The 27,560-nt window shown below is 59.8% G+C and overlaps 1 protein-coding gene and 1 long non-coding RNA gene across 9 annotated transcripts in view; one reads left to right on the top strand and one right to left on the bottom strand.

Moving 5' to 3' along the window:
* Positions 1–27,560, top strand: part of COL18A1 (collagen type XVIII alpha 1 chain) — a 92,114-nt gene that overhangs the window by 31,018 nt on the left and 33,536 nt on the right. For 3 of the 7 annotated variants that reach the window (XM_053220434.1, XM_027041407.2, XM_027041406.2), the window contains exons 1-2: positions 9,370–10,800; positions 21,446–21,990. In XM_053220434.1, the coding sequence (XP_053076409.1) occupies positions 9,390–10,800; positions 21,446–21,990 (1,956 nt within the window). In that variant the 5' untranslated portion in view covers positions 9,370–9,389. Of the gene's footprint in view, positions 1–9,369; positions 10,801–21,445; positions 21,991–27,560 lie in introns of those variants that run through there. The other 4 variants (XM_027041410.2, XM_027041408.2, XM_027041411.2 and 1 more) reach the window with 2 other exon arrangements.
* Positions 1,695–27,560, bottom strand: LOC113594333 (uncharacterized). Of its 2 annotated transcripts, none has more exons than XR_003414693.2 (3): positions 24,882–27,560; positions 13,498–13,632; positions 1,695–6,014 (listed from the first exon to the last, which is right to left on the bottom strand). It is a non-coding gene; the product is annotated as an uncharacterized LOC113594333 (long non-coding RNA). The 2 variants fall into 2 exon arrangements; XR_008297477.1 differs by lacking the exon at positions 1,695–6,014 and adding an exon at positions 12,485–13,380 and having other exon boundaries at positions 24,882–27,554.

Raw genomic sequence — 27,560 nt, 5'->3', positions numbered from 1 at the left:
GGGTGCCATCCTCCCTGCTGGCTGGCAGAGGCCGCCCCTTCCCCCCGAGGGTGGCCGAGCTACTGCCAGGTCCGCACAGAAGAATCTGGTGTTCCTCTGTGGGGAGGGGGCTCGCATCGCCTTCCCCGATGCACCCTCCCTCTGTCCCGTGTCCTGGTCTGGGGCGGTCACCTGTGTGCCCTCCCGTGCCCGCTTTCCAGTGGACCTTCGTGCACCAGAGCTGATGCACCGTCAGCGTGAGGGGCGGGGCCTGGACACCCAGTGGGAGCTCGGTATGTCCCCACGAGGTGAAGGGTTTATGCACAGGGACACAGGAGAGGGTTCCGTGGGGGGGCCCCTGCCCGCCCACCCACCACGGACTGGCCTGCCTCCTCCCCTGGGCTCCGGTTTTCCTGGTTCTCCAGCGCACGTGGTGGCAGCAGGTGGTGAGGTTTGCGCTCCACGCTCACGAGGATGTGGAACGTGATTCCAACGCGCCCCGTCAGAGTAAGCGCCCCTTACGTGGCGCCGCAAGCCCCCGCGTGACTCTGCCAGCGTGCTGGGGTAGAGAACGAGCTTGGGCACCAGCGCACACAGGCCACGGCGGGGAGGAGACCTCGTTCCCCGGGCGTGAGACGCAGTGTGTCTCGCGAGAGGACAGGGGTCACCTTGGGAACCATCTTAGCAGCGAGGATGACCCCATGTCCATATCCCTCATTTAACAAAAAAGTGGCAAGTACGTCCCTAGAACACCGAGTGAAGACACACAGGAATTTATAAAGGACAGAAATGCTGTCATCACATGTACGAAAAAAACCAATCTCGCCAACAGCCAAATTCATGCAAATTAGGTGGCATCTAATTTAAGATAGTGCGGTTTCAAGGCACGACATGACCTCCCTTGGTGCATTTTTGAAACGTCTTCACGTTGGTGTAACGGACCCGGCGTACGATGCGCTAACGAATTTTGTACAAGGCGGAGGTTTCCCAGACACACGGCCGTCGCAGCTCTTCGGGGCAATTTCACGGCCCCAGAAAGAAGCCCTGTACGACCACCGCAGCCCCAAACCACCACTGAGCTGCGTCCATGGATCTCTCTGTTCTGGGTATTTCATGTGAAGGGAGCCGATCGTGTGGCCTTCCGTGGCCGGCTGCCCTCTCTCAGCAGGCTGTTTTCAGGGCTCCCTTGCATGCAGCTGGCGTCAGAGCTCCGGTCCCTTTCGTGGCCGAGGGCTACTCAGTGCGTAGATGGACCACACTGCGTCTGTCCTTTGGCATTGGTTGTTTCCCCTTTGACCGTGATGAATTATGCTGTTCTAAACGTCGCGTGCAGGTTTTTGTGTGGTGCGTGTCTTCATTTCTCTTGGGTCTAGTTCTTGAGTGGAGTTTCCGGACACAGAGTCCAGCGCGATGGTTCATGATTTGAGGACCCACCAGACTGTTTTCCTGGGGGCCGTGCTAGTTTCCCTTCCCACCAGCAGTGTGAGAGGGTCTGACTTCTCCACGCCCTGCCACCACTGTGACCCTCTGACTTTTCATTCTAGCCATCCTGGTGGGCATGAAGTGCATCTCACTGTGGGTTTGCTCTGTGCGTCCCTGATGACTGACGATAGTGAACGTCTCTTCACGCGCCTGTCGTCTGTTTATATGTTTTCCTTGGAGAAGTGTCTATTCAGATTCTTTGCCAACTTTTTTTTTAAGTTTATTTATTTTGAGAGAGAGAGAGCAGGGGAGGGGCAGAGGGAGAAGGAGAGAGAGAATCCCAAGCAGGCTTCATACCCAGTGGAGAGCCCGACGCGGGGCTTGATCCCATGAGCTGTGAGATCATCAGCTGAGCCAAAACCAGGAGTCAGACGTTCAGCCGACTGAGTCCCCCCAGGTGCCCCTCTTTGCCACCTGTTTAGTTGGGTGGCTCGTGTTTTCATTGTCGCGTTATAGCAGGTCTTTACGGATTCTAGGTACAAGTCCCTTATCAGCACGCGATTTGCAAATATTTTCTGCCATTTTATGGGTTGTCTTTTCACTTTCTTGATGGTGTCCTTTGAAGCACAGAAGTTTCCCATTTTTATTTAGTCCGATTTTGTTCTTTCCCTTGTTGCTTAGGCTTTTGGCATCATATTCTCAGAGTCCTTTCTAAGTCCAAGGTCATGAAGATTTACTCTTATGTTTTCCTCTGAGAGTTTTACAGTTGTAGCTCTTACGTTTAGGTCTTCGATCCATTTGAAGTTAGTTTTTGTCAACAGTGTGAAGGGTCCACTTCGTTCTTTTGCCTGTGGCACCCGGTTGCGCCAGCACCGTTGGTTGAAGTGCTATTCTTTCCCTGGGTAATCTTGGCCCTCTTGTTGAGAAGTCGTTGACCAGAGATGTATGAGTCCACCCTCGGGCCGGCACCACACTGCCTCGGTCACTGTAGCCTTGTAGTAAGTGTTGAAATGGGGAAGCAGGAGTCCCCCAGTTTTGTTTGAACCCTGTAAATGTTCTAGCCCAACGTGATGAATGGTTATGTCAACACATTGGACAACTGAGGTGGAATTGACGAATTCCTAGAAAGATAGGCGCTCTGGAGACTTAATGAGAAATACACAATTTGAATAGATCCGTAGCCATTAAAAGAGATTGATTCAATAATCCAAATACTACCCATAAAGAAAAGCCCAGCTTTGCTGTTGAATTCTACCAAACGGTTAAAGAATTAAAACCAGTTCTTCAGAAACTCTTTTAAGAAATAAAAAAAGGGAACAGTTTCCAACTGATTTTATGAGGCCAGTGTGACCTGCACAGCAAAACCAAAGATGTCACAAGAAAGAAAACTACAGACCAGTATCAGTTATTAATGCAGATACAAAAAGCCTTAAGTACTAGCAAATCAGATCCAGCAACATAGAAAACTTATTGTATACCATGACCAACTGGGCTTCATCCTAGAAACACAAGGCTGGTTTAACATCTGTAAATCAGTGTAATGCGTGACATCCATGGAATGAATAAAAGTTGTGTGATTGTCTCAAAAGACACAGAAAAGGCATTTGATAATTCAACACTCTCTTGTGATTAAAAACACTCAAAAAACTAGGAATAGAAGGGCACTTCCTCAACCCTATAAAAGGCACCTCCTAAAACCCACAGCTGATGTCCAACCTACTGGTGGAAAGCCGGACGTGCCCCCCGCCAGGTCAGGAACGAGACAAGGGTGCCCCCACTCACCACTTCCATTCAACATTGTACTCTGTTCACAGATCACGTGATCTTCAAGATACAGAGTCCTAAGGAATCCGTGAAAAATAGTTGTAGCTAATAAGTTCAGCTGCAGGGCACAAGTTCGTTGTAAAAAGTCAATTGCATTTCTATACACTTGCAACAAATGATCCAAAATGAAATTAAGGAAAAAAATCCATTTACAAAAGCACAAAAAGAATAAAACACTTCGGAATAAATCCAACAAAAGGAGTGCAAAACGTATACTCTGGAAATTGAAAACAACGTTGAGCGAACTTAAGGAAGATCTAAATAAATGGGAAAACACTCGGTGTTCGCGGATCGGGAGACTTCCCACCGTTAAGGTGGCATGCGTCCCAAACCGTGAGCAGAGCCGTGCGACCTTACGGACCCCCGCGGATGCCCTGTCGGGACCTTCAAACTGATTCTACCACGTGTATGGAACTTCAAGACACCGGCAGGGCCAATGCACTCTTGCACTGAGAGACTCTTGGGCCTCAGAAGAGTTTTTGGAGTCTGTGAAAGTAGGTGTTTTGTTTCAGGGTGGCGCTGGGAGGAGTCCTGGGGAGGGGAGTGAGCGCGTTAACATCTTTGGCTCCACGTAAGTGAACTTTAAATTATAACATCGACTAAGAGAAATTCGGTGCCCCGGCCCCTCGGCGGCCTGCCTGGGGGTCTGAAGGCTCGGGGGGCTCACACCCACATGGAGCCCGGGGGACGGGGGTGGTGCCTGGAAAGCACCTGCCACCACCCTGTGCCGGGTCCCCCGGTTTCCAGAGGTGAGGCCGGCAGAGGAGTCCCAAGAAGATGGCAGGAAGAAATCTGTCTTCCCTGTAGGCTCTTCATTTCAAACCCACAGAAGGGGTGGAAGGCCGGCGCTCTGCTGACTCACGTGCACCCGCACCGCGCTTCGGGCCGTTAACGTTCGCCACGTGTTCCGGGCAGTCCTGTCCCCCGTCCACGTCTGCGTGCGTGGACACGTGTCCACACGCGGGAGCGTCTGCGACGTGCACATCCATGCTCATCACTCATCTGTGCGTGCGCACACGCGTGGCACACGTACCCACATGCGCGCATGTCCACGCTTTCCTGTGGGAAAGTGAGGTGCGGCATCCTGACTGTTGCCCTGGCAGTTCCGTGCATCTCCCGAAGCGAGGAATTCACGGTCTGTCCATACTCATTTGAGTCTGTCCATACTCAAATGTGCACCGGTGCCCGGTGACGTCCATTACGGAGCCAGCTCATATCTTCGCTCCGCGGCCCCAGACCCGTGGAGGCGCACACGTTGCACTTGGTGGGGTGGCTCCTCTCCTCCTTGCTCTGGAGCCCCCCTCCCGCCATGTCTTTCCTGACGTGGACAGCTCTGGGGAGTCCAGCCGGCTGTCCAGTGGAACGGCCCAGGCCGACTTGACCAGCTGCTTCCCCGTGTTTGGACTCAGGCAAGTGCCCCGGGCAGATGGCCATGGGTCCTCCTGGTGGCCTTCATCGGGAGGTGGGAGGTGGTAGACGTGGTGGTGGCCGCGGCCAGGCCGAGCCCAGCGGGTACTTGGTCCCCGCGACATTTGACACCTGGGGAATCTCTGCCCTCCGACCACATCTCACTTCCGTGACCGTGCTTCCCAGTGGGTGGCCATGCTCTGTGGGGGTGGGGCTGCACAGACCTCCCCCCACCCCCAGGGAGGCCCAGGGTCCCCTCAGGCTCATGGCGGGGACTAGCAGCCCACCCAGTGGAGTGCCGGGCGATGCTTGGCGTTAGCTGGCAGCCGAGAGAGTTCCCTTGGGTGTCACTGTCCCCGTAGGGCATTTGAGTTTGGAGGCTGGAGGGTCATTCTTCCCACCAGACCGCCCCTCCCTCCCTGGAGGCAGGGACACCAGAGCCTTGGAAATGCTGGGGTACATCAGCCACAGCGGTGTTGGGGGAAGAGCTGAGAACGCATCGTCATGAACGTGGGGGGCCTCTGCCCTCCCCACAGTGGGGAGGGTGAGTTTGAACCACGCGCTGAGGACTGAGTTGAAGAGGGAGGACCGGACGCCCTGGTGGTCAGACATCAGGTGGGGCTTGCCGTGTTCCTGCCGCCGCCTGTCCCTTCGGGGTTGGTGCTCAGCTCCCACGGGGCAGTGGGGCCAGGCGGGCTCCTCGGGTGACTGAGCGCCCACCAGGGAGGGCAGGTGCCTGTGGGCCCCAGCCTGGGCAGTGGCTGGTGGGGAGGCCCGGCGGGGGGCAGTGGCCCGCCAGTGAGCAGAGCCTTCAGTGGGCATCTCATGATGAGCCGGTCTTTTATCCTCGTGTTCGAAAAAGTCACCCACGAAATGCAGAGTTTGGGCAGAGCATTTGGGCGCGTTAGGCAGTTATAAACCAGTTACACAACAGGAAGATGAAAAGTCGTGTTTTCATTTCGAAAGAGCTGGAAATGTATGCACAGCGTAGGGACCTTTACTGGCCCTGCTGCCTCCTAGGAGCGTGGGTGCCCAGGTCTGCTCCTCGGGGGTCGGGGACACATGCCAGGGCTGGCCTGGGACCATCCCTGGCCCCCGAGGGAGGAGCAGGAAAGAGGGCCCCAGGGTTACCTGAGGAGGGGTCTCTGCGTGCGGGGGCAGCGGGGATGGGCCCAGGGGAGGAAGGGGTGAGGACCCTGGGCTCTGGGCAGCCAAGGGGCCTCAGCATGAGGGGCGACGTGTGAGGTCATGATGGAAGGCTCTCTGAGAGGCGAGTGCACTCAAAGCCGTTCTCGGAAGCTCACACAAGGCTCGTCTGAGACCAGAGCGTTGTCTTGTTTCTTGCAGGCTGATTTTTTCTGTTCACATGTGGGTATTTTGTACTTTTTCAAAAATGAAAATAAAAGACCACATTATTCAGGAATCCAGACCGGACGGACCAAAAGATGGGACAGACCCTGGTGTGGGGGGGAGGGGGGAGCAGCTGCCTCGTCGGAGCCCCTGCTGTCCTGCAAGGTCCCTGTGTGTTCTCCGTGTGTCTGTCCATAAGGGGCGCGAGGTTGCCCCCAATGCTGGGAGCTGCAAGGCCGCCCAGGCTGCCCGCGCTCTGGCCGGGCCAGACCGGGCCGCGCTCTGGGCTTCTGCGGGCGGCACCGGGTGCCCAGAGACCTTCCCAAGCGCGTGAAGTGCCTCTGTGGGCACATGGGGGTCAGTGCGCCTCCTTCCGCGGGGGCTGTCTCTGGAGTGCCGCCTGAGCCGTGTCCCCAGACTGCGTCCCCAGCCTGGGTGCCCTCACCTCGGGGCTTTCCGGACCCCTCCCTGCTACTTTCTGGACCTGTACGAACACGCGAGCGACTGAGTCCCCCCAGGGCTTGACGAGGGGTCCTGCTGCCCGGGGCGGCTTCCCTTGGCCACCAGGACCCGAGTGCTGACCATCCGCGGGGGGGTTCCTCTTCTTTGACTCTTGGGGACACTGAGGCACTCGGACAGAGAGGGGTCGCTTTTCCCTGTTGACTAGCAGGTTTCAGGCCCGGGAAATAGACGTTGAGACACTTTACAGGGAGCAGCTCCAGTCGTGGCTCCGGCACCCCCCAAGGTGTGGCCTCCGCCTCAAGGTGGCCTAGTCGAGGAGCAGTGGTGCTGGGGGCGGGGGCAGCCCAGAAGGAGCCTCGGTGCCCACAGACACCCCGTGTCGCCCAGCTGGGCGGCTGACCCCTTTTCCCCAAGGGTCGGGCCGCGGCTGCCCAAGCAGACTCCTGGGACTCCCCGGCCCGACCCAGCATAGACGGGTGTTCGGGTCTGGGGCTGCCACGGCCGCAGCGTCGACTAGATGGGGTGCTTTGCGTGGACCGTAAGGAGTGGCTTCCTGGGGCCTCGGCCAGCCAAGTGCTTTCAGAAGTGTCGCACCCGACCCAAAGACACTTGTGTCTCACCCACTGGAAGTGGGTTGTCCCCTTCTTCTCTGTCCCCACGGGCAACTGGGTGATTATCCAACCTCAGCGACAGGCACAGGCTCCGGCCCACGAGCCGGACAGGACCCTTTACACGGAGCCGGTCGGAGCCCCCGGGCCCAGACCCCACAGCGAGCGTCCCAGGAGCTGGGCCTGCTGCAGCCGTGGTGGAAGAGGGGTCGAGGGGAGCCTGGTCTACACCACAGAGCTGTCTGTGCATGAGCCTGTGCTGTCTGTGCACGTGAGCCTGCATGCACGTGCGAGTGTACACACACGTGAGTGAGCGAGCGTGCTCGAGTGCGAGCGTGCGTGTGAACGGGACACGTGTGTGCGTGCGTGAGCATGCACCCGCGAGCGTGAGGCCGTGATGTGTGTGGCGGTGACCGGTACGCAGCACGCGCAGGCTGCTCCCCGGGGCCGCACTGCTGTGTCCGGGGAAGGTTAACCGTGTGACGTTCTAGCTGTGCTGCCAGGTGACCGTGGCCTCTGGAAGGTGGCAGGAGGGGCGGGGTCTGGAGTGTGAGGGCACCGGTGGGGCGTGGGGGGTGCAGGGCCGCCCTGCTCAGTCGGGGTGTGGGGGGGGCGGGAGCCGGCTGCCTCCCGCTCCCGGTTCTGCCTGGAAAGGCGAGTCGGGCCAGTGGGTGCGGGGCTGGCCTTGCCGGAGGGGGCCCAGGGAGTAACTGAGTGCACGGGGCCACCTGGGGGGATCAGGGAGCTGCCCCCCAGCAGAGCAGCCCGGGGTCCCCTCCCCACACGAGTGGGAGAAGAGAGGGCCTTGGAATTCCTGTCCTGAGATTTTTCCAGAGACATTCTAGGCATAAAATCACATTAGTGAATCTTCAAGCAAAGAGACGATTCTCTGGGCATTTCTGAGAATTCGGAGCATCGTGGGGATTAACGCTGGGAACGCGGCCTCACAGAGACACAGATGTTTGCATATGGATGTCCCCGTCCGCAGGGGGACACGGCGTTCCGCTGTCCTGAAAATCGAGTTCCCAACTCCGACAGCCGGGCTCTGCCCTCTGGACGGCAGTTAACTGATTGTGTCCTCAGTGCTCTGAGCTGGGGACAGTCGGGGACACGTCTTCAGGGCGCTCAGCACAGCTGCTAGACTGCTGAACCCAACTCTGGGGGAGGAGGGGTCCAGCCACAGCCTGGAGCAGACCGGGTTCGAGGGGACGTGGGATCTGGTGTAGAGTGTGGTGGTAAAACCAGTGTGTGTGGGGGGGGCTGTGTGTTGTGTGTGTTGTGTGTGTGTGTGTGTGTGTGTGGTTTGTAGTGTGTGTCATGTGGTTGTGTGTGTGTGGTGTGTGTGAGTGCACGTGAGCGTGCATGAGCAAGCGTATTTGCACGAGTGAGCAAGGACGTTTGTGTAAGCGTGGCTGGGGAGCCTCCCCTCCCCCCAGAAGAGGCCAGAGCACCAGCCCCGCCCCCCCCGCGCGGGAGCCCAATGTGGCCCGGAGCCGGCAGCGGCACCTCCAGCCTCGCCCGCCAGCCCGCAGTCCTGCTGCGCGTCCCAGGGAGGGGGGGGGCGCAGCAGCTCTCGGGGTAACAGGAGCCCCCACCCCCGGGGCCCCGTGCAGAGTCGGGGTAACCTGAACCACCCCCTCCCCCACCCCCGTGCAGAGACGCGGTGGTTGTGTCGGGCCCAGCACGTGGGTTCCGGGGAGAAGGACGGAGGGGCGTCCCAGGGCACCGGAGGTCGGGGGGCTGAGGACCGCGTGGCTCCGAGCAGGCGGGCGCCTGGCCCCTGGGTCCCCGACCACCCGCCCTCGGGGTCCTCCGTGGAGAACGTAGCCGAGGCGGCACTTGCTGCAGGGGAATTGGAACGCGGAGCACTTCTGAAGTTCCAGCGTCGCCACAGATTGGTGGCCCCGGGCCAGGCTCCTCCGGGGTGCTCTCTGCCGCGGGGACGGCAGGCGCGCCCGGAGCTGCCCAGGGTGCCCTGCGTCCCCAGCCCTGCTCCCAGCAGACGGCCCCTGCCGGGCCGGGCCCCTTCTTGCGGAGGACACCCCCAGGCCTGCGCCGCCGGCACGCGGGTCGGCGGAGGGCGCTGGGTGCACCGCGAAGCGGTCTGCGGCTGCTTCCAAGACGGGTGAAAAGTTCGTTGGGGTGCCTGTCCCCTCCATTTAGAGGTCTGAGCCTTCTCCCTCCGCCCAGGCTGAGAAGGTGGAAGGAGCCCCCTGGAAAGGCCAACCGAGCGGCAGGCGGCGGGCGGGCCGGACGGGGAGGGCGGGGCCAGGCGAGGCCAGCCCCGCCCCCGGGACGCAGACACCGCCCGCGGCCCCGGCCGAGCGCACTGCACCGATGGCTCGCGACCCCGGCGGCCGCCTGGGCCTTCTGCTGCTGCTGCTGCTGCTCACCTATGGCCTCGCGGCCGCCCAGGTTGACCTACTGAACTGGCTGTGGGCCCCTAGGACCGCTGGGCCCACGGTGGAACCGGCCTCCGCGCCCCCGCGCAGCCCACACGTGCAGCCCACGGAGGAGACCGCGGCTCACGTGGCCCCCCGGGATGACCCCACGGAGCAGGGGAGAGCCCCTGCCAGCCCTGAGCCACCCCCGGGGAGGCTGGAGACCGGTCGGGACCCGGCTTCCGCCGCACCCACTGCCTCCACGGCGGGCCCGGACACGAAGGAGGAGAACATCGCCGGCGTCGGAGCCAAGATCCTGAACGTGGCCCAGGGCATCCGCAGCTTCGTCCAGCTGTGGGACGGCACCACTCTCAGCCAGAGCTCCACCGGGGCGGAGACGCCAGCCCCTGGGACCCCCACGGCCCCCCTCACCCTCCCGGGGCCCTCCGGCGTTCCCCCGGAGGACGGGACCACTCTCTGGCTGGGCAGTAGGGCCCTGACCTCTCCGGACACCCAGAGGACCGAGGCTGGCACCCTGCCAATGCCCACTCAGCTGCCTCCCTCCCCCGGCGGGCCCCGGGCACTGCTCAGGGAGCCCTCGGTGCCGCCATCTTCTCCAGGTAGAGCTTCTCTCTCCTCTGCGCCGGGCGGGGCCCCTCCCCGGGGGACACAGCCGTCCCCGGGGCGGCCCCACGATCTGGACGGCGGAGGACCCTCCCCCGTGGCAGCCCGTGCCCGCCGGCAGCGCCGACTCGCTGACAGCCGCAGGCCCGTGCCACATCTGCTTCCGCTGGTGACGGGTCTCCCGGGCGCCCACGCTGCCCCCTTGGCTCTGTCCTCTGACCTCCCCGCCCTGGTGTCTCCGATCCCACTCCCCGCTGTCACCGGGGACAAGGGTGCTTGGGCTCCTCACGTGGCTAACTCTGTGGGGCCTGGTCTCGCTAATAACTCCGCGCTGCCCGGGGCTGACCTGCCGACCCCCACCGATCAGCCTACCCGCCCCGCCGCTGGCCGCTGCCTGCCCCTGCCGCCCTCCCTGCCGGTCTGCGGTCACCTGGGCATCGGGCGCTCCTGGCTGCCCAACCACCTCCGGCACGCCAGCAGCGAGGAGGTGCGGGCCGCCGCGCGGGCGTGGGGGGCCCTCCTCCGGACGCACTGCCACCGCTTCCTCGCCTGGTTCTTCTGCCTGCTGCTGGCCCCGCCCTGCGGTGCTGGCCCGCTGCCCGCCCCTCCGCCCTGCCGCCAGTTCTGCGAGGCCCTGGAGGATGCGTGCTGGAGCCACCTGGACGGGGGCGGGCTGCCGGTCACCTGTGCCTCGCTCCCGGCCCAGGAGGACGGGGTCTGCGTGTTCATTGGGCCGGGTGCAGGTAACTGGCAGGCCCATCCTCCCCACCCTGTCCTTCCTGTCCCCCCCAGGGGAACTTGGCCGTGCTGGTGTGAGCCTGGAGCAGAGGCCCCCACCCCGCCCACGATGCCGAGCGAGAGGCAGAGGGGGCGTGATGCCGCTTTGCAGGTGGGAGGCTGAGCCCTGGAGTGGGAGAGAGGGCGTGTGACCCTGGCACGGTGCACGACAAGGGTCGAGGCTTGGGAGCAATCCCTGTCTGAAGGTCGTGGCTCCTTCCGTCCTCCCCATGGCTCCAAGATAGCCGTTGACACCCGCAGTTACGGGGGTGGCAGGGGGTGGTGGAGACAGAGGTATGAGGCCGTGACCTGACCCGCCAGCCAAATTCTGGCTCCTCTGGCCCATTGTGGTCCAGTCTGCATGGCTGGGGGGGTTCATGGAGGCTGAGGGGGCCTCCAGGGTTCGATGCTGGAGGGAGGGTTCTTGCTGCTTAGAAGGTCAAGGGGTCACAGCCGTGTGAGCAGCGGGTTGTGGAGGTCAGGGGCTGCCCCATCCGGATCTGTGAGCTCTGGGGGCCGCTCCTGGGCCTCACTCCCCACGTGGGCCGTGCCCCATCGCCCCGTGGTGGACAGGGGACAGGGCAGGGCCGTAACCTTAGAAAGGCCCCCCAGCTGCCTCTGCCTCCACGGGTGGGCCCCTGAACAGTGTGCCTGCTCCCGTTGACCCTCGAGGCCCTGTCCCGTCCCCGTCGGGCTGTGTGTCCTGCTTCCCCTGCCCCCCACCCCACGCCCTCAGGAGCGGCCTTGACCTGCTTCAGTCCCTGGGGTCATTGGGCTTCAGAGCGGGCTGCACTGGACCCCAGGGTGGGGGGTGTCACGCTGCTGGTCCCCTCAGGGATGTGTCCCTGTGCCCACCTCCAAGGAGGAAGCATGTGGGATGGGATGGAGGGGGACCGTGGCTGCCGCGGGCGGACGAGCAGGCAGGCTGAGCCCTGCGTGTGAGTGAGCAGGAGTGGCCAGGAGGTCATCTGGCCGAGGAGCATCCTGCGTGGGGCCCTGCAGTCCCAGTGTGTGCAGAGCCAAGGGCCCTGTGGCTGCCAGGGAACAAGGGCGGGAGCCGGGGCTGGGGGGTTCTCATGCAGCAGGCAGGGCTGCGTGGGGTGTGGAATTTCTCTGACCGCAGCTGCCTCAGTCAGCCAAGTGGCCTGAAAGGGACTTCTCACTGGACATCTGCACACGTTGGCAGGGCCCCCGCCAGTCAGGGAGGCCGTGTTCCCGGTGGAATCCTGGGGAATTCCTCTGTCAGTGCTAACTGCCTGTGCCCCCTCAGGTCAGAGGTGGGGGTCAGGCCTCCATCACAGCAGGGACCCCTCCTGGGTGTGGTCTGGCGGGGCGAGGGTCCCCGGGGGAGCCAGAGCTGGGGGCCGGGGACCACCCACTGCTAGGCCACTTGATGGGGGTGGGCAGGGCGGGAGGAAGGCCCTGATCCGGAGGGAAGGGACTAAGGGGGACCCTAGTCCCCTCCTTCGTGTTGGTAACTGGTCCCCCAGCAGTGAGTGTGAGGATCCTGGCTGAGGGAGGTCCTTGGGCTACCTGGATATTGGGAGGCTGTGGGGGAGGGGGATTATGGGGGGAGTTGTGGGGGGGCGGTTTTCTATAGCAGAGGGAGACCCGAAGGGTGCGTGCCCCCACTTGGTGCCCCCTTTCTTTCCCGGGACCCCCACCAGAACTGCCCACGGAGGCTCCCCACCAAGGCACCGCCATTTCTGTCCCTTCTCTCGAGTGTGTCCTACATGGGGGCCACAGGCTCCAGGGCAGAGATGGCCCCCACTCCCCTCACGCTGGGGCAGTGGGGTGTGGACGGATCACTTGGTCCCAGCACACCAGCCCGAGTTGCAGCTCTGTCCAGCCCCTTGGAAGTGCCTCTCCTTATCTGCTCTCTTCTTATTCCCGCAGGGAGAGTTGGGGGGGAGCGGCAGGCACCAGCCCTGGACTGGGGGTGGGGGGGGACAGTGCAGCCACTGGTTGGGGCCCAGGGAGGTGGTCGAGAGGAGAGGGCTGCTATGGGAGCTCCCATGCTGGGGCTGGAGCTGGCCGTGGGTCAGCACGCTATTGGGGACCTGTGTCAGGTCTGTCTCTGTGGGCTTGTCTCTCAGGACCCAGAGAAAAATACGTAGGGCCCCCACACAGGAGAGGCTCAGCCAGCAGGGGGACTGTCCCCTGGGAAAGGGGGCACCAAGTGGGGGCATCGCCACAGCACAGTAACGGGCAGCCTGACGGTGAAGACAAGGTCACGTTCTGAGCCTGGAGCAGGTGTTGTTACACTTGTGTACAGGGGAGAAACTGAGTCTAGTGGGGATAAAGATGTGTGTGCGCTGCCCGGCTAGCAAGAGGGAGCTGGGAGCTGGACCCAGGCAGCCTAGCTCCCGGACTGGACCCAAGTGCCACATGGACGCCGGACAAGCAGAACCCCAGGCTGCGAGGACCCCAGGTGGCCGGTGGGGTCCCGTCACTGTGACGGTTCTGAGGCTGGCGCTGTCTTCTGGGGACGTCTGCCCTGGACCCGCCGTGTGCTCAGGCTTCCCCACTGCTGGGCTTTGCGTCTACTGTTTAACGAAACGTGAACTCAGAAACAGTGTGGTTTAAGTGCTTCAATGACTTGAGGCCTCACTTCACTTTAAGACCAGACCAGACCACCTTCGTGGAAAAATACTTAGGCTTACCTTTCACCTCTTGGCAACCTACAAATACCGTTTGAGGACGCCGACTGAACTTTGCACAGATGCACCTGCCGTGGCTTTGGTGTCTCATTCTTTCTTGCTGGGGTGTCAGGTGCCCAAATCGGTGGATGACGTTGTCTGCAGGTAAGGAGGTACGCAGTGCTTGGCATGGGGTTTCCTTGACCATCCACCCCAGGAGCATCAAGCTTACCGTTGTCTCCAGTGGCTATTCCTTCCTGCACTGAAGAACTGAGGTAGGACATCGTGCAGACAGGAGCTCACCTTTGGCCTCACTGAGGAGGAGCAAGATGGCGGCTGCGATTGTGCCCATGTACTGGCAGGTTGGACCCTCCACATGGGGACTCATAGGACCATCTCCCTGACACTGTCCTTCCCCTTAGTGAAGGAGTTGTCCATCCTGCCACAGGGAAGTCATTTGTGACCGCTTTCCTTTTCAGTTGAGAAATCAAATCTTGAACTATTGTTACTATTATATTTCATGTGAGCAGCTGGTCCACCCACCCACTTTCATCCACCCATCCATCCATCCACTCACCCACTTATCCGCCCACACATCCATCCACCCACCCACCCATCCACCCACCCACCCATCCACCCACCCACCCATCCACCCATCCATCCATCCATCCATCCATTCACCCATCTATCCATCTACTCACCCATCTATCTACCCACTCATCCATCCATTTATCCATCCATCCATCCATCTATCCATCTATCCACCCATCCCTTCACCCATATGTCCATCCATCACCCATCCATCCATCCACCCACCCACCCATCCACCTAACCATCCATCCATCCATCCATCCATCCACTCACCCATCTACCCACTCATCCATCCATCCATCCATCCACCCATCCCTTCACCCATATGTCTATCCATCACCCATCCATCCATCCACCCACCCACATATCCGTCCACCCACCCACCCATCCACCCATCCATCCGTCCACCCACCCACCCATCCATCCACCCATCCACTCACCCCTCTATCTACCCACTCATCCATCCATCCATCCACTCACCTATCTGCCCACCCACACATCCATCCATTTACCCATCTATCCATCTATTCACCCATCTATCTACCCACTCATCCATCCATCCATCCATCCATCTATCCACCCATCCCTTCACCCATATGTCCATCCATCACCCATCCATCCACCCACCCACCCATCCACCTAACCACCCACCCATCCATCCATCCATCCATCCATCCATTCACCCATCTATCCATTTACTCACCCATCTATCTACCCACTCATCTATCCATCCATCCATCCATCCATCCATCCATCCATCCATCTATCCACCCATCCCTTCACCCATATGTCCATCCATCACCCATCCATCCATCCATCCATCCATCCATCCATCCACCCACCCACATATCCATCCACCCACCCACCCATCCACCCATCCATCCACCCATCCACTCACCCATCTATCTACCCACTCATCCATCCACCCATCCACTCACCTATCCGTCCACCCACACATCCATCCATTCATCCATCCATCCATCCATCCATCCACCCACCTATCCATCCACTCATCCATATATCCACCCACTCACCCACCCATCCACCCATCCATCCACTCACCCACCCACCTATTCACCTATCCATCCATCCACACATCCATCCACCCACCCGCCCATCCACCTGTCCATCCATTCATCCATCCACCCATCCACTCACCCATCTATCTACCCACTCATCCATCCATTCATCCATCTATCTGTTCACCCACCCACTCACCCCATCCATCCATCCATCCATCCACCCATCCATTCACCCATATGCCCATCCATCACCCATTCATCCATCCACCCACCCACCCATCCACCTAACCATCCACCCATCCATCTGCCCATCCACTCACCAATCTATCCACCCACTCATCCATCCATCCATCCATCCATCCATCCATCCATCCATCCATCCACTCACCCATCTGTCTATCCACACATCCATCCATCCATCCATCCATCCATTCACTCATCCATCCATCCATCCATCCATCCATCATCCATTCATCCATTCATGCACACATCCATGCATCCATCCATCCATCCATCCATCCCCTCACCCACCAACCTATTCACCTATCCATCCATCCACCCACACATCCATTCATCCACACACCCATCCATCCATCCATCCATCTGGATATCGGATCAGGTTTACCATGTGAGAATGTGATTGTCACATGTAACATGCAATTTGTTTTTGTCTTGAAACCTGTCTGGAGAGAACCCACAAAGCAGGCAGTGGGGGCAGATGCTCAGCTTCACACGGTTGAGTTCTGTGTGTCAGTGATTCCAATGTAGGATCTTGTTTGGGATCATTTCTCTTCCTGGTATATGGGCCCAGCCTCTCCCCCACTGCCATGCTGGTTTCCCTCTATGTTCTCTTTCTGATCTCCTGATTCTTGGAGTACGCAGGAGGCTCAGCAGCCCCTTCCTGTACTGGGGCCATGCACCCAGAGAGGCTGACCTTGTGACTGGCAAGAGTGGCTGTGGGTGCTGCCTTGTCCACTCCAAGCAGCACATCCAGTGTTCCGGGAGCCTCGGCATGTGTTTGAAGTACATAGAACTGTTCAGGGACGCCCGCCTCCTGACAGGGCTCCTTACACAGAGGTCTGTGGGCAGCCCCACTTGGAAGGAGCAGGCTCTGCAGACATGGGCCTCAGTTCCGAGGAGGAGAGAGGGTGCAGAGCAGCTGGGGCTTAGAGTGAGCCTTCCTTCTCCTAAGCCCGCAAGTTCTGGCCCTGGGGGACCGTCTCTGCCTGCCATTCTCATCCCTTAGGACCACTCTGCCCCATCATCTTGTCCTCTGCTGCTTCTCTCCTGGGTTACATTTTTATCCCAGAACTAGCTCATGAGCTACACTGGCATTGAGATGGGAGTCACACAAGAGAGAGCTGAAGCCAGCTCCCGAGCCCCCTCGCTGCTGGTTTCCCGTTCCCTCTGTGGATTTGCGTGTGTGCGTGTATCCTGTGGTTGCTGTAACAAATAATCGCACTTAGCGGCTTAAAACACTACAGATGTGCAACCTGACGGTTCTGGAGGGCAGAATTCCGAAATCCGTCTCACTGGGCTAAAATCAAGGTGTCTGTCCTCTGTTCCTTTTGGGGACTGCAGGGAAGAGTCCATCCCCTGCCTTTTCCAGCTTCTGGGGGCTGCCCAAGTGCCCCTGGCTGGGAGACACACATGCTTTTAAGGATGTATGTCATTAGATCTGGTTAATCTCCCCATCTGGGGCCGAAACATTAATCACACCTGCAAAGGACCATGCGCAGGTTCCAGACATTGCAGAATGGACATCTTGGGGCCACAGTGTGTGCACAACGTGCAGACAAGTGTGGTTGTTAAAGGTGGAGCCCACGGGGTGAGAGCACGTCTCCACTTCCAAGGGTGTTCATTAGTCTCTCAGTCCACCTTTACAGCCTTTGATGTTTCCTGAAATGTTTGTTCTCAGTGTATTTTCCTCTTTGACATTGACCTTAGGTTCCGCACTCACCCCAGACGTTTTTTCCTTTGTGGTTGCGACTGTATGTATGTAACAACATGACAGGTCCAGAGCTTTCTTTAAACACTTCATTAGGTTCAGGGAGCCTCTGCACATAGGTCTCACTCAGGTCCTTATGTTCTAGTCTAACAAGAAAGTAGGATGAGACGGTGTCTCAGGAACCTTCTCCACCGTTGTTGGGTGTATGTGGCTGATAACTGGCTCGTCTCATCTCAGTGGATTGTCAAAAAGTGTCCCACTTGCCCCCACCCCCACACACGCACAGCCTCCCCCACTGTCAACATCCTCCACTTGACTTGTGCGTTTATTGCCATCTATGAACCTGCACTGACACCTCATCACCCAGAGTTCATAGTTTCCACTGGACTCGCTCTTAGTGGTGCGTGTTGTGTGGGTTTGGACAAATGTGTAATGACAGCTGTCCACCGTCACGGCGTTGTAATGAGGAGGGAGTGTTTTCACTGCCCTAAAAGCCTCCGCATTCTATCCATTTATCCACACCACCCCCACTACCCCTGGCAACCCCTGACCTTGCTGTTGTCTCCATGGTCCCGCCTTTTCCAGAACGTCGCACAGATAGAATCGTACAGGATGCAGCCTTTTCAGATTGGCTGCTGTCACTTAGTGAGATGCACCTGCGGACCCTCCGTGTCTTCGTGGCGTGACGGCCCCGCTCCTTCTTAGCGCCGAATACCATCCCGTCGTCTGGACGCACCCGTGTGTTTGCCCATCACCTCCTGAAGGGCACCTTGGTTGCTTCCAAGGTCTGGCAGTTATGAATAAAGCTGCCGGAAACATCCACCTGCGGGTTGTCGTGTGGACGTGAACATTCACCTCCTCTGGGTAGACCTCAAGGAGCACGACCGCTGGGTCATATGGTCAGAGTGTGTTCAGTTTTGTAAGAAACCGCAAACCTTCCTCCGCGGCGGCTGCCCCTCCCTGCTTTCCCGCCAGCAGTGAGGGAGTGTTCCTTCTGCTCCGCGTCCCCACCAGCGATCCGTGTTGTCGGTGTTCCGGGTTGTGGCCGTTCTCACGGGTGCACGGTGACGTCGTTGTTGTTTTCATTTTCTTTCTTTTTTTTTTAATATGAGATTTATTGTCAAATTGGTTTCCATACAACACCCAGTGCTCATCCCAACAGGTGCCCTCCTCATTTTCATTTTCCTGATGACATGTGACATCTGTATGTCTTCTCTGGTGAGGTGTCTCTTCGGGTCTTTGGCCTACTTTTTAATCGGGTTGTCCGTTTTCTTATTGCTGAGTTTTAAGTGTTTGTGTGTTTTGGATATATCTTCTTTTATCAGATAAACGTGTTGCAAATATTTCTCCCAGTCTCTGGCTTGTCTGCTCACCTCTTACCAGTGTCTTTCACAGAACAGAGATTTTACATTTTGACGCAGTCCAGCTTATCAATTAGGTTGTACCTTTGGTGTTGTATCTAAAAAGTCGTCCCCCTGTCCAAGGTCCCCGAGGATTTCTCCGGTATCATCTTCCAGGCGTTTGATAGTTTTGCATTCTACGTTTGGGTCTGCGATCCGCTGTGAGTGAACTGTTGTGAAGAGTGTAAGGTCTGCGTCCAGATTCCCCTTCGAGCGCCCCTCGTGGAAGAGACTCTTTGCCCCCTTGATTGCCTTTGCTCCTTTGTCAGGGATCCGTCGGCTGTCTCCGTGTGGCTCTCCTTCTGGGTTCTCCGTTCTGTCCCATGGACCGATTTGTGTGTCCTTTCTCCACCACCACACTGTCTTGATCACTGTAGCTTTACAGCGAGTCCTGAAGCCAGTAGTGTCGGTCCTCCAACTTTGTTCTTTTTCAACATTGTGTTGGCTATTCTGGGTGTTTTGTCTCTCTATAAACTTTAGAATCGGTTTGTCAATAGCCACAAAATGACTTGCTGGGGTTTTGATGGGGATCACATTGAATCTACAGACAGACCAAGTTGGGAAGAACTGACATCGTCACAGTATTGAGTCTTCCTATCCATGAACATGGAATATCTCTGTGTTAATTTAGGTCTTTGATTTAGTTCAGCAGAGTCTTATAGTTTCCCTCATGTAGATGTTGTACATATATTTGTTATATTTACATCTAAGTAACTAATTTGTGGGAATGCTAATGTGAATGGTATTATGTTTTACAAATCCTGCTTGCTCGTTACTGGTATAGAGGAAAGTGAATTTTGTATATTAATCTTGTATCTCATAACCTTGCTATAATCACAGATTAGTTCCACTCATTAGTTCCAGTGATTTTAGGGCCGTGGCCTTCAGAGGCTTACTCCCGATGGGAACCATGAGGCATTTCACGGAGAGAAAGAAGGAGCCGTCTGTGAGTCGCTGGTCTCCACGGGGCTGCCCCTGTAGCATGCTGCTGTCTTTCGGCCCAGGACAACAGCGGCTGGTGCATCTTGCCTTCTGAATTAATTTGGAGAACTTCTAGCCACCCGGGAGGAAGGGCAGTGGTGGGCATATCCACGTGTAACTCTGAGGACAGCTGAGTCAGGACAGCAGGGCCATTAGCACACAGGCCGCTGAGAGTCCTATTTTCTTCATCTCAGAACATCTCCCTGAGTGCACCCTCAGGCCCCGGGGACTTCTGATGTGAAGGGACGATCACAGCAGCCACCATCTTGGTGGCCAGCAGTGTCTGTCTTTGAGCGTCAAGGGACCACCGTCCTCCCAGAGCCCGGCGTCTTCCCAGAGGGCCCCCCCGCTCCCCACTTCCCATCGGCATCAGGGTCTTGCCGGTGAGCCTCGGGGGAGCCCCGGCTGGCTGGTGGTGCTGTCTACCGGGCGCGACGTCAGGCCCGTGCAGAGTGGAGAGGCCCACCCCTGCCCGGGAGCACCAGGCCTGGCAGGAATCCAAAGTGCTTGTGCTCATGTGGGTGGTGTCTGCCTCTCTTCTGTTTTCGTTCTTTGTTCTCAAAGAGCTCTTTGAAAGACAGAACTTGCCTTAGGAAGTTGGGGTTCAGTATTTCTTCCCCCTGCTCTGACTGGGAAGTCCCAGGTCAGCCTGGCCCTGCGGCTCAGGGACAGACCCCAGGTCCCCGTCACACACAAACAGACGCACACATATTCGTGCGCACGGTCACACGCTCGCTCGCCATGGTCCTCGGGACATCTGCGCGTCGGCAGCCCCTTCCCAGAAGAGCGTCTCCCCCGTGTGAGTCACACCTCGGAGGTCGACCACACCCGGACAGTAGGTGGGGGTCTTGAGAGAAAAGGCTTTGGGTCGGAGCCCTTGGCTGGACTGTGGCTCCAACCACGGGGGACTGGGCTCCGCCTGGTAAAGTGGGTGTGCATGCAGGAAGCCCCCGACGTATAGGTGTCTCCTTGAACGGGTGTGTGCCCCCTCCTGTGTCCGGCGGTGACCGGGCTTCCCGGACAGAGAGGTGGCACTCCTGGTCCGAGGTCGTCAGGCTTGCGTGCCTTGGAGGCGTTCTCCTCAGTTGTACACCTGCAGGCTCAGGCAGGTACAGGTGCATGGCCAAGTCAGGCCCTGCTGGGGCCCAGGACCAGGTCGTGGAGAGCAGGGCCTGTGTCCCTCCCCCGCCCCGACAGCAGCCTCTGGTCCCACCTGGAAGGATGAGAAATGAGGGAGAACACCGGGCACCACGGCCGTGTCCCCAGCCTAGACCAGAGCTCACGTGCTCTAGGACACCGAGGAAGAGGGTGCTTGAGAGAAGGGAGGGCCGTCCAGTGTGAGCATCCGTTGGTGAAGGCGATCACTGTTCTCCCCAGTGGCTCATCCACCACGTGGCCCCTCTCCAGGTCAGGGTGGCTGTGGCACCGCAGCGTGGACACCGTGGGAGGGGAGGGAAGCCCCCGACAAACCTGGGGCACTTGAGTGGGATTCGCCTACGAGCAGGCGCAGGACACAGGACTGGTTCAAGCCAGGACAGATCCTCCAAGAGACAGCCCAGCCTCCCGTTCTGATTTTCTACCCCCAGGGCTTTGATTAGTTTCCAGGCCGGTTCGTAACGTAGTAAAACCACAGGGAGCTGCTTGGCGTTCAGCTTTCTCTCCTCTGTAATGCAGTCAGCACCCCGGGCAGGTGCCTCGACTGGTGCCGGAGTATTGTTCCCGCTGTCTGAGGGTGGGCATGGGGGTCGTGGAGGTGGAGTGGGGCCCGAGCATGGGGCGCGGATGGGGCGCAGCCCCCGGCACCCTCAGCGGGCTGCCCCACCGCATCCTTGCCCCCCTGGTTGGGGCGGTTCCTGTGGCGTCCCCCTTGGGCCTGTGAGCCACAAGCCCCGGCCCCGGGAGGGTGCCCGGAGAAGCAGGGCAGGTGCCAGGACGGTGGGGAGCCCCTCGTGACTCAGTGTCCCCCTGGCACCCTGCCTGCTTGGTCTCTCCCACGCGCAGCCTCACCGGGGTCTCCCTCCTCTTTGCAGAGAGCCTGGGCACGGAGGTGGGGCTCCTGCAGCTGCTCGGAGAGCCGCCGCCCCAGCAGGTCGCCCAGGTGGACGACCCTGACGTCGGGCCGGCCTTCGTCTTCGGCCCGGATGCCAACAGCGGCCAGGTGGCCCGGTACCACTTCCCCAGCCCGTTCTTCCGCGACTTCTCACTGCTCTTCCACGTCCGGCCCGCCACCGAGGGCGCGGGGGTGCTGTTCGCCATCACGGACGCGGCCCAGGCGGTGGTCTCCGTGGGCGTGAAGCTGTCAGCCGTGCGTGACGGGCAGCAGCACATCCAGCTCCTGTACACCGAGCCCGGCGCCACCCGCACCCACACGGCCGCCAGCTTCCGCCTGCCCGCCTTCACCGGCCAGTGGACGCGCTTCGCGCTCAGCGTGGATGGCGCGACCGTGGCGCTGTTCGTGGACTGCGAGCTGTTCCAGAGGGTGCCCTTGGTGCGCTCCCCGCGGGCCCTGGAGCTGGAGCCCGGCGCCGGCCTCTTCGTGGCCCAGGCTGGAGGAGCAGACCCCAGCAAGTTCCAGGTAAGCTGACAGCCACCGCTGGTGTGGGGACCGGCCCTGGTGTGGGGGTCTGGCCCCCGGGGACAAGGGACGGTCTGCCTCCTGCCTTGTGCAGCAGCGCCAGGGAGAGGACCGCCCACGGGGCGGGGCCGCCGGCCGCTTGAGTGCAGGCCCCGGTTGGGGATGTGGTGGAAGTCTCGGAGGCCCCCCGGCCCCGTCCCCTTCCCAACTGGACCCCATCTGCGGCACACGAGAGCCCCTCCATTGTGCGTGGTGCCCGCGGTGACCCCGGGGTCCGGGGCGGACGGGAGTCAGCGTCCCGGCCCAGCTATGTGAGCTGTGCACACGGCGTGGCCCTGAGCGTGGGCTGTTGTGGGGGCGGGCTGCACCCTGGAGGGCGCACTCATCCGCCCCATCAATGTGCCGGTGACCTTATTTTCACCAAACTGCTCAGCAGGCCCTCAGCGCAGCTTCCGAGCAGCGAGGGCAGAATTTCGCCAGGGCAACTGGCTCGTGGCGGTCCCACCATGTCCTCGGGGAAGCCCCCACCCCTAGGCCTGGCCTCAGCCTTGCATTCTGGGGGCAGGCGGGTCCCAGAGCCTGGAAAGGGTCTTTCTCCCGGGCCCTCAGCGCCCACGTTTGTTGGAAACTTGAGCCGGACTCCCTGCCTCCGGTGAACGTCGCGTGGACACCCTCCACGGGCACTGACCCACAGACCCCCAAACCCTGACACTGGAGCCAGCCGGCGGCTAGAGCGTCCCCGCTCAGTGGTCCAGACAGGGGCCCCTGTGTGTGTTGAAAGGGGCCGTGTCCCCGGGGGACAGAAAGTTAATTATTGCCTAGAGAAAGGCTGCTTCATGAAAGTTGTTCTAAGTCCTGGTGACTTGGGTGCTGAAAGCTGACCCTTCGCCTCTGGCAGGAACTTTAACCCTTGGGGTCTGGGAGCCAGCAGGACTTTGATACGAAACTGGGCCTCTTTGTGTTTTCGCTTTGATCCTCAAACGTGATTAACTGCAAAGAAGTCAGAGTGCGCCGTCTGTCGAGGCGGGGGCTGTGTCCACTGGCTGTTTGTTGTGTGACTTCCCGGGAAGCTGAGGACAAAAAAGCGTCCCGTGTGTCCCCACGTCTCTAACACTTCAGCAGAAAGGCTGCCTGTGTGCGGGTGGGGACAGGGTTGCCCGGGTCACCACTGTCGTGGGTGGGGACGCCCGGCGCCTCCTCCCTGTGCCTCGTCGGGGCTGCGTGTCACGTGTGCGAAACACATTCGCCACTTGAAATAGGCAGATGGTGTCTGGGTGTTTTAACTTGCATTTCTCGGTTGCTAGTGTAGACAGACTTAGATTTTTTTTTTACATGGTTTTTGGCTATTTGCATTTCTTCTTTTGTGACTGGCCCATTTATGTTCTTTGCACTTTGGTCTTGGGGGTTCAATAATTTCTTACTGACTTTTACAAACTCTTTATATGTGAAAGAAAACGGTCCTTGGTTTTGTGCACTTAAAATTTTAGCTCTCAGTTTGTCATTTGCGTTTTCACCATGTCACTTTTTTGTTCAAACCGTTGAGATACTTGGGGCACCTGGGTGGCGCAGTCGGTTAAGCGTCCGACTTCAGCCAGGTCACGATCTCGCGGTCCGTGAGTCCGAGCCCCGCGTCGGGCTCTGGGCTGATGGCTCGGAGCCTGGAGCCTGTTTCCCATTCTGTGTCTCCCTCTCTCTCTGCCCCTCCCCCGTTCATGCTCTGTCTCTCTCTGTCCCAAAAATAAAAAAAAAAAAAAAAAAAAAAAGTTGAAAAAAAACCGTTGAGATACTTAAAGTGTTTATGTGGAAGATACCCATGGCGGGAGAAGATACCCATGGCGTGTAATATCGTGGCCAAGTCTCTGAAGGTTAGGAAGACAGGACTCCTGGAGTGGGGTGTAGGCTCCTCCGTCGGCGCTGGGCTGTGGCCCGCTTGCCCCGGGTGGCTGCTTGACTTCCAGCTGACTTCGCTTGTGTCACGTGCACCTGAGCCAAGTCTCCTTATGTCCCCACGGACTAGAGGCTTCAGGAATTTTCTGTGTGGGTGTTTGAACGGATTCCAGCTGGCCGAGAGAAGCTTGTAGAACAGGAGACAAATCGGTTTAGCAGCGGGTTTTGCAGACTTTCTGAATTGAAGTTCCTGGAGAAAAATCACTCACGTCACGTGATTTATAAGATTTGGCAGAAGCGAGCTCGGGGCTTAGGGCGCCGGGAGGAAGCTGGGCGGCGTCTCCTCCGGCCCCTCCCAGGCGGTCCAGGCGGGTCTGGACAGAACCTTGATTGTTTGCCTCTGGTCAGAAAAACTGGTCTCTTCGGGCTTATTCTTCTTCTTGAGTCACTTTTGGTAGGAAGCGTCTACTGGGAAGTCCTGCCTTCCGTGCGGTTCGGACAGTGCTTGCCTTATTGCCAACCTTTTCGGCGGTTGTGCACCTTTTAATCTTTTTAACCGTTTCTAAAGCTCTGCGGCCGCGTCTCCCTCGACTTGCTCCCCCTTCTCCCGCTCTGTGCAGCTCCTCCCTGGCCGCCGGGGGGCTTCTGCGGGTGCCCCCGCCGCACCCCTGGAGCAGACGCGGCCCTGCCTTCCCGGAGGCTGTGCTCCAGCCGCCGCACCTCATGCCGAGCGCTCACCTACCTTGTTCGACGGGGACCTCCCCCCTCACGAGGCCTCGTGGGCCACGTTATATAGAAATAAGCGCCCCGTCCACTGAAGCCAGGAGGGTGCCCCGCAGCCACGGCAGGCTTGACGCCCGGGATGGCCGGGAAAGTGTCGTCAGGGGCCCGTGGCCCCCAAGCCCAGCACCCAGACCCGCCCCTCCTGAGCGAGGGAGAGCCGGGCGCCCCGGTCACTGCCATCCCCCGCCCGACACCCCTCCTACGACACGTACCGTGCTCACCTGACGTGACGCGCAGTAGGAGGGCCTCGACGTGATGCCGCCGCATCCCTGCCATTTCCTGCCACGACTGGGGGAGAGAGAGGAGCAGCCTGTGATGGAAGCGCTTGCCCGGATGCGACCCCACGAGAAGGAACCAAGAGGAAGCAGATGGTGTCATGCTGGCGGCCAGTGTGACGCAGGCAGGCGGTCAGGAGCCACCGGGGCTGGGGCCCGAGGAAGCGGGGCAGCCACAGCGCAGCCGGCGTGGGTGACAGGGCGGGCGAGTCCGGCCCGGAGCGCCACCAGCCACCTCCCCACCACGGGCTCACTCAGCCCCCCGCCCGCGACCAGGATGCAGCGCTTCCCGGCGGGGCCCCGAGGCCGGGTCAAGGCCACCTCCGAGAATCTGGGGGGCCCAGGGAGGCAGCCCGCGGCCAGTGACCTCAGTGACAAGCGTGCGCAGCACGGGGTTCTCATTGTGCGACTCGGCCGCGCAGCCGGCAGCGTGGCAGCGACGGGACACGTTCCAGACGGTTAACAAAGTGCGACGTCTCCAGATTCCACGTCTGCTTCCAAGCCCGTCCGATATTTGCAGTGTGTCTGTGGCTTTTGCACCACTGACGTCTTCCCCACTAAACGTGTCCCCGGGCAAGCGCATGCGGCTCCCGGAGCAGCGGCCGGAGCCAACACTGCCCTCCCTGCCGCGTCCCCCACGGGCAGCCCGGCGAACAGCCCCAGCTGCTGGCAGCTCGGAGCCTCGAGGGACGGGTCTGTGGGGACGGTCACGGTGGAGGTCTGGCCCCCTGACCCCACCTGCCGGGAGCGCCCGTCCCTCCCCTCATGGCCGCCACCCCCAGGGCACCCTGCTGCCCCGTGGAGAGCTCGACCTTCTAGAATTTAACACCCGCCCTGTGCTGTCCTTGCGTCTTCAAACTCGGTCACCTGGGCGACCCTGTCCCTCCTTCAACAGGACTGAGGTCGAGAACTTGCATCCCCAGCACGATGCCAGTGCTGACCTCTGACCTGACCCCTGCATTTTTACAGGACGGCCCAGATTTCCCGTGGGCGATGGTGCCCCCAGGAACCTGGCTGGTGGAGGGCACCTGTGTGTGTGGATGGACAGGGGCCTCGCTGCAATGCTCCCTGCTCCTGGTCTGCACACTTGTGCTCACGTGCACACCCCCTCTCACCACACCCGCACACGTGTTTACATGCACACGCGTGCTCTCGTACGATGCTCTCACTGCATGCACACATATGTGCACACGTTCATGCACACGGGCACACGCCTGCTCTCACACCCTTGTGCACACGCCTCACATTGGCACACGCTCTCTCACGTGCTGTCACTGCATGCACACATCTGCTCACACGCACACATGTGTACGTTCACATGCACGCACGTGCTCACGCATAACCCATCCACACAAAGCTCTCACACACGCTCACACACCTCTCCCGCGTGGCTTGGCCACCCTCCGTGGTGGTTGGACCGTCCAAGAATTTGAAGGGAGGGACACTTGTCCCTCAGATATACCAAGCACTGTCCATAGCTGACTCCCTGCACCCGGGCGCGGACTTCCTCTCGCCCCGGGCCCAGCTCCGGGGACCTGCCTGCGGCCAGTCCCTGTGCTGCCCGTCCTCCCCCCGCCACGGTCCACAGGGAGGAGCTCTCGATAGTTGTGCCACGCGGTCGGGCAGGCCGTCCCTGAGTCCCGCTGATGGCTCTGCAGTGAGTTCCCCGGTGACCACTGTGAGGAAGGCTGGGCCCCACTCTGACCTTGCACTTTGCCGGGACGCTGCAGGGCGGCATTGCGCCTGGGGGACGGCGGCAGGAGGAGGCAGGGACCGGCGAGGGTGACTCCGGGTCTGAAGGGGCAGCAGTGGCTGCGGTGGGGGTGGCCTGCTGGGTTCGGGGTTAGACGCAGGCCACTGTTGGCGTGGTTGAAACGTCTCTGGCCCCTGAGACCGTGCTCTCTGTGCCGGGTCACCTTCTTCCTTAAAGAGATAGAGTTCTCAGCTCCACGCTTCCGGAAGGATGCCACCACCACCCTCCCCCAGTGAGGCCACCTAGCAGCCTGGGGACAGGCCCGTGGACAGCAACCCTGCCCCCGGCTCCCTCAGCCCCATGGTCCGGCCACCGTCTGTCAGCTTGCCTCGGAGCGCCACGAGGCCTGGACATCACTTGGCACGTGCTGGTCCTCTCCCAGGTGCCCGGAAGAACCTTCTGGAACTGATGACCATCCTGAGTCCAACTGAGAACCAGGGCGGCTTCCTTCTGGGCTTTGTCCGCAGAGCCATGGGCAGCTCCTGCCTCTGGTCTTCCAGAACACGCTGTGGCTGGTGGGAGAACAGTGAGGATGAGGTACGTGGTCCTGCCCACGGCCACGTTTTCACCGCCTTCCGAAGTCAGCCCAGCTGCCGGAAGTGACCCTCTGCCACTTGGCGCACCCCACGTCAGCTTGTGAGCCGGTGGCCGCTCTGGTGGCCCTGAGTCATACCAGCTGCCCGTGATGGCGGCTCTTTCGTGCATACCTGCAAAGGAGGACACCGTGTGTGTGCACAGAGCACAGATCACCCACCCGCGTCCCGACTGCTCCCCGCCCGCCTCCTCAGCTGCCTCCTTCCCCTGCACGTTGGGAAAACGAGGACCTCGCGGTAACTGGAGCCGAGGGTCTCCCTCCACCCAAGTCCCGCCTG

The sequence above is a fragment of the Acinonyx jubatus genome, chromosome C2 (assembly GCF_027475565.1).
Source record: "Acinonyx jubatus isolate Ajub_Pintada_27869175 chromosome C2, VMU_Ajub_asm_v1.0, whole genome shotgun sequence".
NCBI lineage: Eukaryota > Metazoa > Chordata > Mammalia > Carnivora > Felidae > Acinonyx > Acinonyx jubatus.
Note: the sequence above shows the minus strand (reverse complement) of the source record. Positions and strands in the feature narration are given on the sequence as shown.